Source organism: Anabrus simplex, chromosome 4 (genome assembly GCF_040414725.1).
Source record: "Anabrus simplex isolate iqAnaSimp1 chromosome 4, ASM4041472v1, whole genome shotgun sequence".
NCBI lineage: Eukaryota > Metazoa > Arthropoda > Insecta > Orthoptera > Tettigoniidae > Anabrus > Anabrus simplex.
Window position 1 is genome coordinate 299658547 of NC_090268.1, and position 16812 is coordinate 299675358.

Here is a 16812-nt window from a genome sequence, read left to right on the forward strand (position 1 = left end):
CAATAAGATCTTCCTATGAAGATCTGCATTCAACTACAGTCCAGTAATGACAGATCTCAACACCACAATATATTTTCACACGTGTAAAATGCGTTTTATGGAAGTTGTGTGTTTTTTATAGTGGTGTTTCTTGACTGGACTCCATAGCTTTTTATTCAAGAAGCATTAATATTTAATGTGATAAATTTTGATCAGAGCACATAGACAGGACCAGATACCAAGAATATCCTATGTCTTTCAAAGTCTAAATATGTATCTTTGTTCTCTTTTTGTTTTTTGAACTTTAATGATTAAAGAAGTCTCCCAATGAGGATGAAACATGTACCATGATTTAATATTATTCTGAAAGGAATAAATTTACTTTGTATTGTAAGGGTGAAATTCGCCTAAAAGTACCATTATGCTTGTCATAATGGGCTGCTCAATTTTATGTAGCTGCTCATTGGTGCATGGCTGACAAGTCACAGGGGTCTCTTCCCGCATCGCGCTCACTTGTTTCTCTCCCTGCCCGCCTTCTGCGTGACGTCATGTGGTATGAGACAGCGGTCGCCCGTCCTACTGACACGTATTACCACTACAGTCTAAAATGGTCATAACTTCTGAACTATTCATGCAAATAATGTCCTGACAAGGTTATTGTAATCCTTATAAAATACTGGAGGAGGTCAAACAATTTATTTTGACGCGGAACTCGAGGATAATATCGAAATATTTATTTAATTTTAAGGAGTTACATTTTTTACTGCGGACTGTAGCATAAAATCGCTTCTAGAGGGCAGCCGGTTGGAAATAGGTATGTGCCATCACGGACTTTTTTGTAGAGGATTCTATGCTCTACATTTCGTACGCTTACACTTGGGGTCTATCGTTGATGGTTCACGCAGCGTAAGCCAAGAAAGCAAGTGACCGACCGACCGACATTTTTATCTCTTTCTAAGTATTTACTGTATATCGGATCACGGATATATAGTAATTTTATAGTGGTTCACTACGTGAACAGTGTTCGTGTTGTCAGTATCTGAAGTAGAACCACTGTACTGATTAAAATGCAGTCAACATATTATGGAAACGTGTGTGGCGCTGTAAATTGTCGGCACGTAAAAGAACTCCCGTGGGACAAAATTACGGCACCTCAAGTCTCAGAAAACCTAAATGTTAGTGAGACGTAACACAAATAACATTATTATTATTTCGCATATTATAAAGACAATAACGACAACAACCATCATAGCCAGTTTGCTAACTGTGATGGTATAACAATACTTCCCCGTCAGCAATGCTTGGTTATTGAAACACTTTGTAATAAACTCTTGAATATCCCCATTATTACAGCTCGTACGGTAAAAAGGTGTCAGATATAAATGACTGAATGAAAATCATATTTTCTATAATTATTGTTATGTGCTAATAGCCGGGCTGAGTAGCAACTCAAATGGTAGATCGCTGGCCTTCTTAGCCCAACTTGGCAGGTTCAATCCTGTCTCAGTCCGGTGGTGAAGGTGCTCAAAAACATAGTTAGTGGGACGTAAAATCCAATGACATTAACATTATTATGTGCTAATAACTTATATTTCTGAATATATTTCGAAGCTCGTGAAATAATACAGTATCCGTGATCCGATATACAGTAAATACGAAGAAAGAGACAAAAATGTCATGCGAGAAGAGACCTGTTACTGGATCTCGGTTATTTCAAAAGGGGGCCTCACACATCCCAGTCATGAGTGGTTAAAAAATATAGCCCAGTTCGAAATTTCATTTGGTGTGTTTCACGGTAAGACTGTATTCAGATGCAAAAAAGTGAAAACTCTTACTTCTATTATTAAGTCAAAATTTCCAGTATTCCATGACAAAATAATTTGTCTCTACGTAAGGACCAGGACATTTATTAGGATATGGCATTTTAATGCAAAGAGTAAGGAGCTAGCACTGAGAAAATATGCCAATAAGAAGGCTAAGCTTTGGGCTGGTTCATCAAGTAATTAAGTCTCCTGACACGTACGTTTTAATAATTTAATATAATTCCATAAAGATGTCGATATGATGCATATTTTCCTATGCCATTTAATCTAAATATTTACTTCACCAGGAAATGAATTAATTATTTTGAGTTGCATGGCAATATTTTATTTCTTATCGTAATATATGTCATGTATTTAATAGTTGATGTTCTACCTGCTCAGCATGTGACGAAATTTAACGCATTTTCACGTTTTTAAATCTATTGGAAGTGCCGTTACTTATCGAATCAGACTAAATCAGACTATTATTTGATGAAAGATTGAGAAGATGTTTCACAGGCACGAGAATTCACAGGCTTGCTGTACTGCGACTGTGTTCCTTACTCGCTATCGTTCATACCGCGTGACGTCAGAGCGCTCCAGCCAATGGAAGCTTCAACCGCCGGAGTAGCCTACCTTATATTCTAGTTACCTTGCTGACAAGTTACGTATTTACTATGCCTCACATTTCTGCAATCTGGTAAGTAATAAATTAACAGCAACTTGAATTGAATATTTAGCTTTCACGAACATAGTACTCAGATTATCAACTTATTACAATGTCCCTGGGCCATTCGAATGGGAGAGCATCCAACACAAATTCTGAAGATTTTGTTCTGTATGTAACATTTCTTTGGCATGTAGTGTGGTGTACGTACTAGACACAATCTAATAAGCTGAAAATCTATTTCAAAATCTCCTACTGTTTATTCTAGGACTAGAACATTCAAAAATGCATGCATATTTTGCAATTCTGGTTCCAGGAAAATATAATAAACCCAAGTTCTATGGCATGAGTAGTCTATGTTGATAAACTTAACGATAATAGGTATTTTATTTGATCCTGTATTGACTTGTCTAAATCTATTAAAGAAACTATTTAAAATAGTTTATGTTGGGTCCACCTTGTCAATACGCTTCTAATGATTGAAAATTATTTATTCTATCATACATATTTCAGGAACAATATGCATTTCCTTCATCAGTGAAGTCTAATTTTCAATCATTAGAAGTGTGTTGATAAGGTGGACCCAACATAAACTATTTTAAATAGTTTCTTTAATAGATCGAGCAGTCTATGTCAGCATGGTGAATCCTGACAACGGCAGTAAGCAGGACAGCGAAAATTTGGTAAGATTTGCATGCATATAGTTTATCTGAAGATTTTAATAGTGATGATAACTATGTGGACTTTCAAGATCTAATTATAAACATTGTAATAAATGCAGAATTTCACCAGCAGCAACTAGTTCCGATGAGTCAATATGGCAAGCAATAATAAAGAGAGCCAGTGATGATATTGACAGTTTAACTGATAGTTGGACACAAAAGACCTTGATAGAAGATTATAGCAGTTTGGCTTATACACCAAGTATTTCTGAGGTAGTGGAGAGTTTCCTTGGTGACAACAGTTTTGAAATCCTTGAGAAAGAATGGAATTTGTACCACAAACAGTGTCATGGAAACATATTAGTAATAAAGATATGAGGAAGTTCCTAGCAATAAGTATTTTCAAGGGTCACATAAGGAAAGATGCAAACCCTCTCCAGGTGAAGCCAACACTGAAGGTAAAATCACAATTAAAAATAAGATCAACTTCAAATATACTATTCGCTCAAATGGTTCCTTACTTTAGTACAAATGACCAGAATTTATTAAGATTCCTCAGGCGCATTCTTGCAGTCTAAAAATTAGAGCATGCACATCTAAGCCAGTGTTTGAATATACTTTTTGTACTCACCTGAATGTAAAATACAAAGCTGCTTGATAAGTAATTTTTCAGAACGCCTGTCACCATTTTCACACAGTAACTTCAACAGCAGGAATGATCGTGGTATCATAATTCTCAACTTCTGGACACAAATGTAAGAGGACTCTTCAATAATTGACTGAAAGGAAATAATAATCACATTCATATTCAGAAATTCTAAATTCATGAACAGACAGGTTCAATACTACACGATTGGTAATTCTAAATTCCCATGGAGGGAATTAGATATTTTTTCCACCAATAGAGCATATCAAAAATCAGATCAAAAATTAGATATATGGCTTTCAGGCATTTGCTCTATTAACCAGCATTTCGTCTACTTGGAAGTAGATTTATCATTCACTTCTGTGTGAAAATGATGGATACTTGAGCGCTCTGGTATTAAATCTCATTTGAATGTAAAGTCGTTGGACTGAGGGAGAGCCATTACAAGCCATCGTTTCTGTTACTCGGGGAATCACTTGATGTAACAAAAGGACTGCGAGTCTATTTAAACGCCCGTGGTGGGGGAACTGCACATTGTGCGTGAGAGCTGATAGTTCTTTATGTAGATCAAAAACAGTTACACGCTACATGGGCGTTCAGAGTTAACATTTTACTTATCTCTAGCAGTACTTTTTTTTTTTTTTTTTTTTTGCTAGTTGCTTTACGTCGCACCGACACAGATAGGTCTTATGGCAACGATGGGACAGGGAAGGGCTAGGAGTTGGAAGGAAACGGCCGTGGCCTTAATTAAGGTATAGCCCCAGCATTTGCCTGGTGTGAAAATGGGGAAACCATGGAAAACCATTTTCAGGGCTGCCGACAGTGGGGTTCGAACCTACTATCTCCCGAATACTGGATACTGGCCGCACTTAAGCGACTGCAGCTATCGAGCTCGGTGGCAGTACTTTCAAAGGATAGTTACTTCTATCCCAGTCTTATTTCAAATACCGTGAAATACCACGTGCGGTTTGGTACCGTGCAGATGTAATAACTTCATTAATCTGAAATTGGTAACAGCTCGAGATCTGTGAGTGAAATAGAAGTATAATTCAAACAGTAACCAGTATCTCATGGCAGTACGCGCTCGTGAGTTATAAGTCTATTGTGTGCGTTTCGCTCATTCTGAGCCACAAAGAAACACTAATGTTGATTGGGCCTAGACCCTTAATCTAATGACGCCCGAGTCAGAATTAATTATTTGCGCATAGGCTAAACCAATTGTAGACTACCATTAGAATTAATATTGTGTACTCGTGCACGCATAAGCGGTGAAGAGGAAAACATAATCCACAGCATCATTGCAGACTTTTCCAGGGACGTGAAGAAGACGCCATAGCTGAACGTGAAGTCGACGCCAAGACCGGTCAACCTTCACTCACCCCTGTCACGATGAGCTAAGCAGGCGTGACACAGCGGATATGCAATCTGTGGTGAATGATGGCTAGTTGCAAAACATGAGTACGATTTCCATTTAAGCATGTTTCCGGAAAGGCTAATACATTAGGATAGGGAAATTTTCAATATGTTTTGTTTAATTAATTGTCAGCCAGACTGGCGAGAGTAATGTTCCAGCTTATTTAGCGTTAAATGTTTGGCCAAGGCTGGAGTACATGCAATAGCCCAGGTGATGTGTATATATATTGTAGATAGATGGGACAGAGGGAAAATATTAGGATTATTATAGTTGGATTTATTTGCTTGTTTAGTGAATTTTGTTTTACCTTCACGTCATTTTCGTACAGATTATCGGGTAGAGTTCCTTAAAATTCAAAGAGGCCGTATGCCCTCTGTGTTGGAATAATTTGCGACAGTTTATAATATGCATTTAGTCAGATTGCTTTCTGTGCACGTGGAATGTATTATTTCAGTAACTACAAGATGTGCTGCGACAAGGTGTCCATCGTTGGGACATTGAGTGTCATTTATATTAGCAAGAAGGCAAGTCCGGGAACAAACACAGGATTGAACCAAGGATATGCAAAATGAATAGCTTGAAATGCCAGAGAGATGATTTGGGGCCAAATGTGTGTGATTAGGCGAGAAATGCTGTGTTATTGCTGGGAGCCATGTCTGAATATGCGATAATTAGCCAGCTGTTGAGTGGCTTAAGAAAGTGATGGCTGAGCGAAGAAATGTGAATGGATATTTGTTTCTTCGTTTAAGAGGAGTATTGCGGCTGAAGACCTGTCTCTTTGTGTGAGCTCCCCAGCCATTGAATGTGCCCGTCTGACAGCTGAGTGCTGGTGTACCCTCGTGTCTAGTGAAAATGAAATTTATGAGATTCCATTATGTTTCCCAGACCTTTGCACTTCCTTGCTTGTCAGAATTTGTTTTGATTTCCCAACAGCTGATCAACCTATGCACATTGAGAGAGAGATGTACCATTCGTGTATGTCTCTAGACGCAAACCTACGTAACCTGCTAACGTCGCGTTCGATCCCCGAATCTCTACAATATATATGTTTGCATGTGTATATTTTGTCCACAGGTGTGTGCTATTTTGTGTTTTTCTGTTGTTATTATTATGTCACGTGTCATTTTAATCATGGGTTTATCAGCTCGATAGCTGAATTTTGTTGGTAATCAGTTCTGCCTGGTATAATTTGCATATGAGTGCGGACTCATACAGTAGAATCAGTGTTACTTATAAGTTGGGTAAGGGAGCCTCCCTGTGCCAAAGTGCTTACTTATTTATGTCCGAATATGTCGGAATGTAAATATAGAGTGATAGATATTCGTACTAGTGTATTAGCATTTCCGGAACATCAAATTAACTGTTTTACATCAATACCCATGGACAAAAATGATTTTGATACTTATCTGGCACAACTACAAATTATTACGTAACACGGATCAATTTTCCCTGTAAATAGACTTTGTAACTTTGGTTTTTTGGGGTCGTTGCCCTCTTTTCTTTCTAGATTTTCATTTATTGTAATGTGTTTTATTCCTGCACATATCACAGTTTATGACCGATTTGGGGTCAATTATTTATTATTGATTTAAGCCCACTAAGGAGCGCTGATGACTAGTTCTTCCTCGATCCTCTTCTTTGTTCCCAATATCTCTTGAGCCCTGCTGATAATTTCTCCTTTCTCTTCTGTGAAAGGGGCTTCCAACTTCTAGGAACTCTACGTGGTGGGGTCCAAGACTGTACCATAGTACAAAATTTGGAACGATCTTCTATACCAATATCTGAAATCCCAGCCGAATCCAAGTCCTTCTGTACTTCATTAAGCCACAAGCTTCCAGTCTTGTAGCTTTTAACCAAAGAGAAGATCTTCTTGGTAAGCCTGTTGCTGTCCATTCGTTGTAGGTGTCCGTAGAACTTAAGCGACCTACGTTGCATGCTGGTATTGGCCGATTCTAACTGTCGATACAGCTCAGAGTTCGATTTAAGCCTGTAGGTTCCATCTGGGAGCAATCTCGGTCCATGAATTTTCCTGAGGATACGTCTTTCGGCTTTCTCTAGATCATCCATGGTGCCTTTTTTGTTCATCAGGAGGGTCTCTGAGGCGTACAAAAACTGTGGTCTGAAAACAGTTTTGTAATGACAGATCTTAGCATTTTTCGAAATGCACCTCTTATTATAATGGTTGTGGGATAGTTGGTACACTGCATTGAGTTTGTTACACCTTTCTAGGATGGATGTACCATCTCTACCATTGGGGTGGACCCATTCACCGAGATAGCGGAAGCGACTGACTTTCCCAATCGTTCCATGTATGGTCATCAAAGGGGGGTTTCCGGGATGCCGAGTCTCAAAGTACTTAGTTTTGTCGTACGATATGTGTAATCCTGCCTTCACCGCTATCTCGTGCAGGGCTTCGATAGCAATGACAGCATCCTTAGAGTTGTTGGTTAGGATTGCAATGTCATCTGCGAATGTTCGGCACCTGATCTCAATCTTTCGGGTCCCGGCTCCAATGGCAACTGGTTTGATTTCTAGATTCCTCAGTGTACATTCCCAGTTCTTGATGACTTTATCAAGCACTAGATTAAACAGAATGGGTGAGAGGCCATCACCCTGTCCTACTCCAGTTTTTATCTTGAAACTCCGAGATAGTTCTCCCCTGAACACCTTAGATGTTGTATCCGTAAGAGTCTGTTGGATGAGGGTGCGTGTGTTGTAATCAACACCTCGTTCTTGCAGTACGGAGAAGTGTGTCTGGCGGTCGATGGAATCATAAGCTTTTTTAAAGTCGACGAAAACCACAGTGATGTTCATACTCCTTACTTGTTTTAGCTGGAGAATGGTTTTCAGGTTGAAGATCTGCTCGGTACAGGACCGTCCCCGCCGAAATCCTCCTTGATATTTACCAATCGTTCGATCACATTGGCTTTCTACATTGTCCAGTAAAATCCTTGACAGCACTTTGTATGCTACTGACAGCAGAGATATCCCTCGGTAGTTGCTGACATCACTGCGGTCACCTTTTTTATGTAAAAGGTGTATGATAGCTGATTTCCAGTCATCAGGGATCCTGGCAGTCTCCCAGCAGTCGATCAAGATCTGGTGTATGGCCTCTGTGATCATATTTCCACCTGCTTTTAGAGCTTCCGCAATGATGCCATCTTCCCCGGGTGCCTTGCAGTTCTTAAGATGTCCGATGGCATTAATAACTTGCTGCATTGTTGGTGGGTTAGATGGGAGGTGTATCTCTGGAAGATCTTCAACAGGTAATCTTTCCGTGGGCTCTTCGCAATTGAGCAGCTGCTCAAAGTAGTTTGCCAAAAGTTCCACGTTCCGGCGGTTACAGGTGACCAACTCCCCATCTGTATTCTTAAAGTGCAGACATTGTGGTTTATAACCCAAGAGTTCCTCTTTGAAGGCCCGATAAAGTTTCTGGTGTTGTACATTTTGAATTCTTCATCTAACTTCTCCAGTCTTGACCGATCATAAGATCTTTTCACACACCTGATGGTCTTACTCGACAGTTTCCGCATCATTCTGAAATTTTCCCAGTCTTCCTTTCGTTTAGTCGAGTACCACTTCGTCCACGCTGCAGCGCACTCATCAACTGCAAGATCGCATTCAGTATTCCACCATCTATGTCGTCTCTTCCTTCGAGGTTGTCCGAGGTTATTGGTCGTTTCGCATATGGTGGAATTCAGTTGGTTCCAGTCTTTCATATCTTTTTGCAAGATGTCAGTTGCAAAACGTTCTTTATTCTCCGACAGGAATTCGGGATCAATCCTTGGTGGAACTGTGGTGGAAGGTATTTTTCGTTTGGGCAGTAATCTGGTCTTTATTTGTGTGAAGAAATGGTCAGAATCAACATTCCAACCTTTACGAACTCTGACATTCTTGATCTCTTTCCTGCATTTTACACTGATTGCAACATGATCGATTTGAAATGATCCTATAGCTGCGTTCGGTGATTGCCAGGTGGTCTGGTATTTTGGCTTTCTGGGGAAAACTGTGGACATGATCTTCAACTGATATAATCTACACAGTTCAATTAAGCGCTTGCCGTTGGTGTTTGTTTGTCTATGTGCTGTGTAAGGCCCCAGTCTATCTTGGTACTGTCGTTCTTTTCCCAGTTGAGCGTTGAAGTCACCTACGAGTATTTTGACATGGTGACCGGGGATCTTACTGATCTCGTCTTCTAGCATCTGCCAGAAACTTTGGACCCTTTCAGGGTTCTTCTTATTGTCATAATTAACTGAAGCATGTGCATTTACAATAGAGTATCCCTTGTTGCCACATCTTAGAGATAACACAGAGATGCGTTCGCTAGCTGATGTAAATCCGATGACAGAATCCATTATATCACGTCGTACTAAAAAAGCTGTACAGAAAACGCTGGAGCCATGTGTGTTCTTAGATGCTGGTTTCCCCTTGATTACTCTATAACCTTCTGACTCAAAAGCCACATCATCAGTAAATCAGGTTTCTTGGACTACTGTTATTGCAATTTTGTGCTTATGTAGGATGTCGGTCAATTGCTTGAGTTTTTCGGTCTTACAGAGGGTTTGAATATTGATGGTTCCGAAGTGTGTGATAGTTTTGGGTCTCAATAGGTTGGTGATGTTGGGGAACTCCGACTTTCCCCGCACGATGAGGTCAGGCTCCCGAGAATCCGAAGACCTGAATGCGCCACCATTGGTGACTGGAGATTGGATACTCCCTGGGGTAGTGACATCTGCGTCATTCTTTATCATCGCATGCAAACTAGTAAAGAAATTTACTAGGGGTGAAGACTAAACGCCTTCAGGGTTGGGCACTCCGAATCTTATTCAGGAGCGTTGATTACAATGGGGTCGCCACTCCCAAAGGCATTTTAGAGCTACTGCCAGCAATTATTTAGGCCGCCCCTTACATGGGGAACAGACGCCCTTGCAGCCGCCCCTGACATTGGAAACAGACGCTGCTGATGCCAAGCGTACTTATATTATTCCCTAAGCACTGGGCTACCTCTTCTGCAATCTCCACCATTCAGAAGTCCATCTTCTCTGCTGTAGATTCCGTTGAAGGCTTCACTCGTAACCCTGAGCTGGGACCCTTACCAAATGCTATACACCGGGTCAGTGTGCTCTGGAACTCACATAGGCAGGGGCGCCAATCCTGGTCAGGGCTACCTTCGAAAAGGGTCCCTACCTGCTACCTAATTGGGGTCAATATTTTAATTTTATTCTTGTTTTTTAAGTTTAGCACGGACCATATTTATGTTTTTGGAACAATAAATCCTTCTACCCCTTATATATATATTTCTCATTTCAAGATATGCCTCCATATCCACTGTCCATATATTCATTAGTATAAGTTTATTTAGAGATTTTCTTTTGCTCATTTTCGGACAGCACCGCGCGTTCCACCTACCCCCTGAGTTTGTTGGATTTAAGGGCAGGAGATGGTACAATAGATAGCACCAATCCACTTGCAAACCCTCAAATTTGCCAAATGTCAATCACTATAAAATTTCTTTAAACTGATAGCCTACTAGTAATATAAATGGCAAATCTTGCTTAGAAAATCTTAAAGGTGTTAAGTTAATGCTACATTTTATGGGCTAGTTTTTTTTTAATTTGTTGGTGTTTACAGTCCCTTAGAGTACACCATAATACAGTGCACGAATTAACTTTTGCTTATTCAGGTTTAATACATTTTTGATTTTGCTATGTGTATGTACGGTCATTATACATTACAAGGTGTATGTAGGAGAAGAAAATATTCAGTCAGCAACAGCAACAGAAATGCAACAAAAGCACAAAGACTGTAATGTGACGTTTCCAAAACCAAATTACTGTTCATTGAGCGGCAGATCAATACCGTATACAGCCACCTCGGACCCTGAGGCATGCTTGAACATAACAAGGCATACTCAGGACCAAAGAATCCAACTTGTTTTGGGACAGATTATCTCAGTTTTGGACAGCAGCTTCAATCAGTTGCTGAATGACAATAGGAACATTAGAATGGTGGATAACTGCTCTCTTCACTCCACAACATGCATGTTTTTTTTGTTTGTTTCTTTTCCCCACAAGTTGCTTTATTGCAAGTGATAAATATCATTATTGATCCGTACTGAAGATACTATATGTCGCTTTATGTCGCACCGACACAGATAGGTCTTATGGTGACAATGGGACAGGAAGGGGCTAGGAATGGGAAGGAAGCGACTGTGGCCTTAATTAAGGTACAGCCTTGTGTGAAAATGGGGAAACAACGGAAAACCATCTTCAGGGCTGCCGACAGTGGGGTTCAAACCCACTATCTCCGGAATACCATACTGGCCGGGCCGCACTTACACAACTGCAGCTATCGAGCTCGGTGACATGCATGTTCAAACACAGTTCATGTCCATAGAATCAATCAATCAATCAATCAATCAATCAATCAATCAATCAATCATCAAAGATCTGCACTTAGGGTTCTTCTCCAGGTGTCAGATTCCCTATCAAATATTTACCGTCTTTCCTTAGATGATTTCAAAAAACTTGGAAATTTAACTCATATTTGCCTTCCTCTTCCTATAAACGAATATTTGCCCCAATTCTTAGAAATGACGCTTCCACGGTGTGAAGAATTATTTAATTTAATTTCTGGGTTGAACCGTGTTGTAGTTGTCTGCACATCACATACAGTTTGCCGACGTTTCGAATACATTGCGAATACCTTTACGGGGAGCATATTCTCAAAGCTACTAGGCAGTTCGACAACCTTCGAAAGAAAATGAGTAACTACCTGGCTCGACTCGCCTTTCTGAAACGCTGCAGGGACAACAGCATTATACCAGCATGTGTGAGACTGAAATATCACACCAAGAACCAACGGACAGACCGTATTCTTCATGAAACCAGCATAAAACTCCTCAGAGAACGGATCAGTGACACCAGACAGACTCTGGAGCACCTCAACAATAAATTATTTCACCTCCACCTGGAACTTGCCAGCACCTTGTCTCTCAATGACTGGACCACGTTAGGCAGCATTAGCAACACACAATCCCAGCGTACACTGGAACTAGCCACTGCCAAGCAACACAAGAAATTCAACTACCTCCTACAAAAACAGAAACCGAAACCACCTGTTCCACTGCAGAAGAATGTAATAGTTAACCTCACAGACAAGCCACTCAGTGAACCTACTACCTCGGTCTTGAGAAAAGGACTCAACTACGCAGTAGCGCCGAATAGTATACCGATGGAAGAAATAATTAGCAAAGTTGAAATTGCAATCCGACACCTTCCTACCGAATCTGCAGGGGAGATCAGACAGGAGATATCATGTCTACTGACAACCGCAAAGCCGCCGCCATCCAATTTGACTAAAGAAGAAATTAATGCCCTAAAAACACTACGTCAAGATACAGAAACAATTATCCTACCCGCAGATAAAGGCAACGCTACGGTGATAATGACACGCACCAACTACACTCGGAAAATAGAACAATTAATCACCGATTCTACATACAGAAAAATAAGGAACCCTACCAACCGCATTAAGAACAAACTCCACATACTAGTGAAAAATTCCACTATCTCAGCCGAAATACAGAAGAAGCTGATATCCTCGGACCCGATACCTCCTAAATTGTATGGACTTCCTAAAATCCATAAAGAAGGCATACCTCTGCGACCTATCGTGAGCGCTATAGGATCTCCCACGCACGATATCGCCCGTTACCTAGCTGGACTACTTCAGCCACATACAGGACACACTGAAACCTACGTGAAGGACTCCCAACATTTCATCCAGCTCCTTAAGGACCAATCAATTGAAAGTACGGACTTATTAGTAAGTTTTGACGTCACGTCACTTTTCACCAAGGTGCTGCTAACAGAAGTATTTCCGCTATTAGACCAGAAACTTCCAGAAGGCCTGTCAACACTAACTAAAGAATGCCTTAACGCCATTTATTTCTATTTCAACGGGGAGTTCTACAAACAGACAGAAGGGCCGCGATGGGGTCGCCACTCTCTCCAATAATAGCAAACATGTATATGGAACATTTCGAACAGAAAGCCTTAGCTACATCTACCCTGAAACTGAAATGTTTTCTCCGTTTTGTGGACGACACATTCAAAATCTGGCCTCACGGGAGCAATAACCTACAGCTATTTCTCAACCATCTCAACTCTATAGGCCTACACGTAAATATTCAGTTCACCATGGAAATAGAAGTAGACGGAAAACTACCATTCCTGGATGTCCTAGTAAAACGCAACTCCAATGGAACTCTGAGTCACGCAGTATACAGGAAACCCACTCTCACAGACAGGTACCTACACGCCTCGTCTCATCATCACCCATCACAAAAACAGGCTGTTCTAACATCACTGGTGAACAGGGCCATAGCGATATCTGACACAGAGCACCTTGAGGAAGAGAAAGAATACCTCACGAGAACCCTCAGGAAAAATGGCTACTCGCTCAATAACATCCACGCATTCTTAAAAAAAACAGAAGAGAACAAAGAAAAGGCCATCGTAGGAGAAAACAACTGGAAAGAAGAACTGACACGCCCGAAAACAGCAATACTGCCATTCATTAAAAATACTACAGACAGGATCAGCAAGATACTGGACAAGTATGACATAAAAACTATCTATAAACCACACCGGAAGCTAGCCCGTAATCTACCACCAGTAAAAGACACAATAGAATTACAGGCCCCTGGAGTATATCACATTGAATGTAGCTGCGGAGCTTGTTATGTTGGGGAAACAAAACGTCTGATCTCCACCCGCCTAAAAGAACATATCCGTCACACCACGAACCAAAAACACCTGGCTGTGACATATACCTTCCAGAATACTCACGAGACAGCCAGGGCTTACGTCAGCCAGAAAAGCTAGGGTATAAAGGGCCAAGGTCAGGGCCACTCTAGTAGTGTAAATTTCTGCCTGGGAGACTGATTACCTCGAATCGAGTAGGGGTATTTCAGTCGCCTTGACGAAGAATACTGCAATGTATTCGAAACGTCGGCAAACTGTACGTGATGTGCAGACTACAACACGGTTCAACCCGGAAATTAAATTAAATTATTTGCCCCAATTGGTCGTTTTTTTTTAATCTGCTTTACGTCACACTGACACAGATAGGTCTTACAGCGATGATAGGGTAGGAAAGGGCTAGGAGTGGGAAGGAAAAGATTGTGGCCTCAATTTAGGTACAGCCCCATCATTTGCCTGATGTGAAAATGGGAAACAATGATAAACCATCCTCAGGGCTGCTGACAGTACGGTACAAACCCACTATCTCCTGAATGCAAGCTGATAACTACATGACCCAAACCATGCAACGACTTGCTCAATCCCCAATTTGTGCTCTTGAATTCCAACTTTATCTTCATATAACCTTTCCTACTTTTAGAAACTCCACTTAAGCTCATTCGTCTACTAATGTCATTCCACACAATCTTTCTGCACACAGTTTAGGAGGTACGACTTAGTCGAACAGCTCATCTCCTTACTCCGAAGATTTCCCAGTCCAAACTTTGCAACACTGTCGTAAGACCACTCTACAATAATTAGACTACTCTTTTGTCAGAAATCAGCCAGAACAAATCATGCTGCTTTCCTTTGGATTGTTTCCAGTTCTTGTATCAATCCTGATGTGGATCGCATACACTGGAACCATACTCTAAGTGGGGTCTTACCAGTGACATATACACCCTTACTATTACCCCTAAATACCCTCATAAACATATAAAGAGATCTGTAACCTTTATTTACAATCTCATTAATGTGATTACCCCAACAAAGATATTTCTTTATATTAACACCTAGGTATTTGCAACGATCCCCATGAGGTACCTTCACACCATCATCACAGTAATTAAAGCCGAGAAGACTTTTCCTCTTGGTGAAACTTACAACCTGAATTCTCATCCTATTTACCATCATACCATTATCTGCTGAGCATCTCACACTTTGTCAAGGTGCTTTTGCAGTCACTCACAATCCTGTAACCTATTTACTACCCTGTACGGTTTAGCATAATCTGCAAAATGTCTGCGATTCCAGTTCTTTACTCATTTCATTTATATAGACAAACAAGAAAGCACAATGGTCCAATAACATTGCCTTGTGGGAACCCACCCTCTTAAATCATTACAAGATCTCTTTTTTTCTTTTTTTTTCTTTTTTTACAAGTTGCTTTACGTCGCACTGACACAGAAAGGTCTTGTGGTGACGATGGGATAGGAAAGGTCTAGGAGTGGGAAGGAAGCAGCCGTGGCCTTAATTAAGGTACAGCCCCAGCATTTGCCTGGTGTGAAAATGGGAAACCACAGAGTACCATCTTCAGGGCTGCCGACAGTGTTCGAACCCACTATCTCCTGGATGCCAGCTCACAGATGTACGCCCCTGGCCAACTCCCCTGGTAGGTAAACAACAGATAGGGAATCTGCCACCTGGGTGACTGCCCTAAATGCAGGTCTGTTATGATTGATTGATTGATTGATTGATTGATTGCCAACAGTAAAAGGAATGCCAAGGTATCAGATTTATGACCAACATGCTGGTTGTTGGTCACCCTCTGGCTCCACCCAAAATTTAATACAAAGTTATCACCTGAAGCAATACCAATAATGAGGCATATTTGCTAAAGTTATCAGAAATATATTAACAACAGGCAAGTGCTGCAATTGTAAAACTAAGCCTAGGTCTACATGAAGATAATTTGTAGCCTACAACAAATTTCCCAAAAACAGAAGGGAGAAAACCTCTAGAACAAAATGAAAGATGTTTAAGATAACTTTGCTTGATAGAATAATGTATGCCGTCAATTCATTCATTCAGCCAGGCAATGACAGGAAGCCAAAACAGTAACCACTGGACTTAGCTTAAAACTCAAATAAATGCAATAACACTTAATGACATTTGATGACCATAAATAATGATGTCGCGGGTAAAATACGAGGCATTTTTTTAATGTTTCTGATTGTTTATAAATCTTAGGAGAGGTAAAGGTTAAATACGAGATCTTCAAAAACTATCTAATGGCGATAAAACTTCCCTGTATATCGCTCACCACACACGGAGAGTTTTTTTCACTATTCGAATAATTCTTGGTTATAATACACCTCTCACTGACAAAAAACCAAAATTTAAAAGACATCTATGACAACACACTTAAGTAAGTGAGGTTAACTTATACTTCGAAGATTAATATTTGAAAGGAATATCATCCACAATAATACACATTCACTTCTCTCACCTACAGCATTCACATCAACTTCTGTAAAGCATGATAATATCACATTATCAAAAATCTTTGTGTATCTTAATTATTTCCTCAAAATCACATCCAATCAGCCGCCATGTTCGCTTATTGACGAGAGCAAAATAGAGGGGATAAAAAGAACGTGGTTTGATGGCGGCCTTCGTAACATACGGTACCGGTACACCAAAGAGAATGAGTACCGAGTAGCACTATACAGCCAGTAGTAACCAACAATCTCAAACCAGTAAAGCCAACCCAACATCATTTGTCCGTTCTCTGGTGAAAAATATAGCTTGACGCCTCGAAGTTATACAGTGTAATCTCTCAATGTTACCTGGCTTTTCAGCCCGTTCGTTCAAAATGAAACAAGTATATAATTTCGA

At 40.5% G+C, this 16812-nt stretch overlaps 1 protein-coding gene across 3 annotated transcripts in view; it reads right to left on the reverse strand.

The window, feature by feature from the left end:
* ZnT49B (Zinc transporter 49B) overlaps window positions 1–16600 on the reverse strand; it is a 174189-nt gene extending 157589 nt beyond the window's left edge. For 2 of the 3 annotated variants that reach the window (XM_067145626.2, XM_067145624.2), the window contains exons 1-2: window positions 16424–16600; window positions 3742–3889 (exon numbers count right to left, since the gene is read on the reverse strand). In XM_067145626.2, coding sequence (XP_067001727.2) covers window positions 3742–3841 — 100 coding nt within the window. In that variant the 5' untranslated portion in view covers window positions 3842–3889; window positions 16424–16600. The remainder of the gene's footprint in view (window positions 1–3741; window positions 3890–16423) is intronic. The other variant, XM_067145625.2, reaches the window with a different exon arrangement.
* Between the last annotated feature and the right edge of the window lie 212 nt (window positions 16601–16812).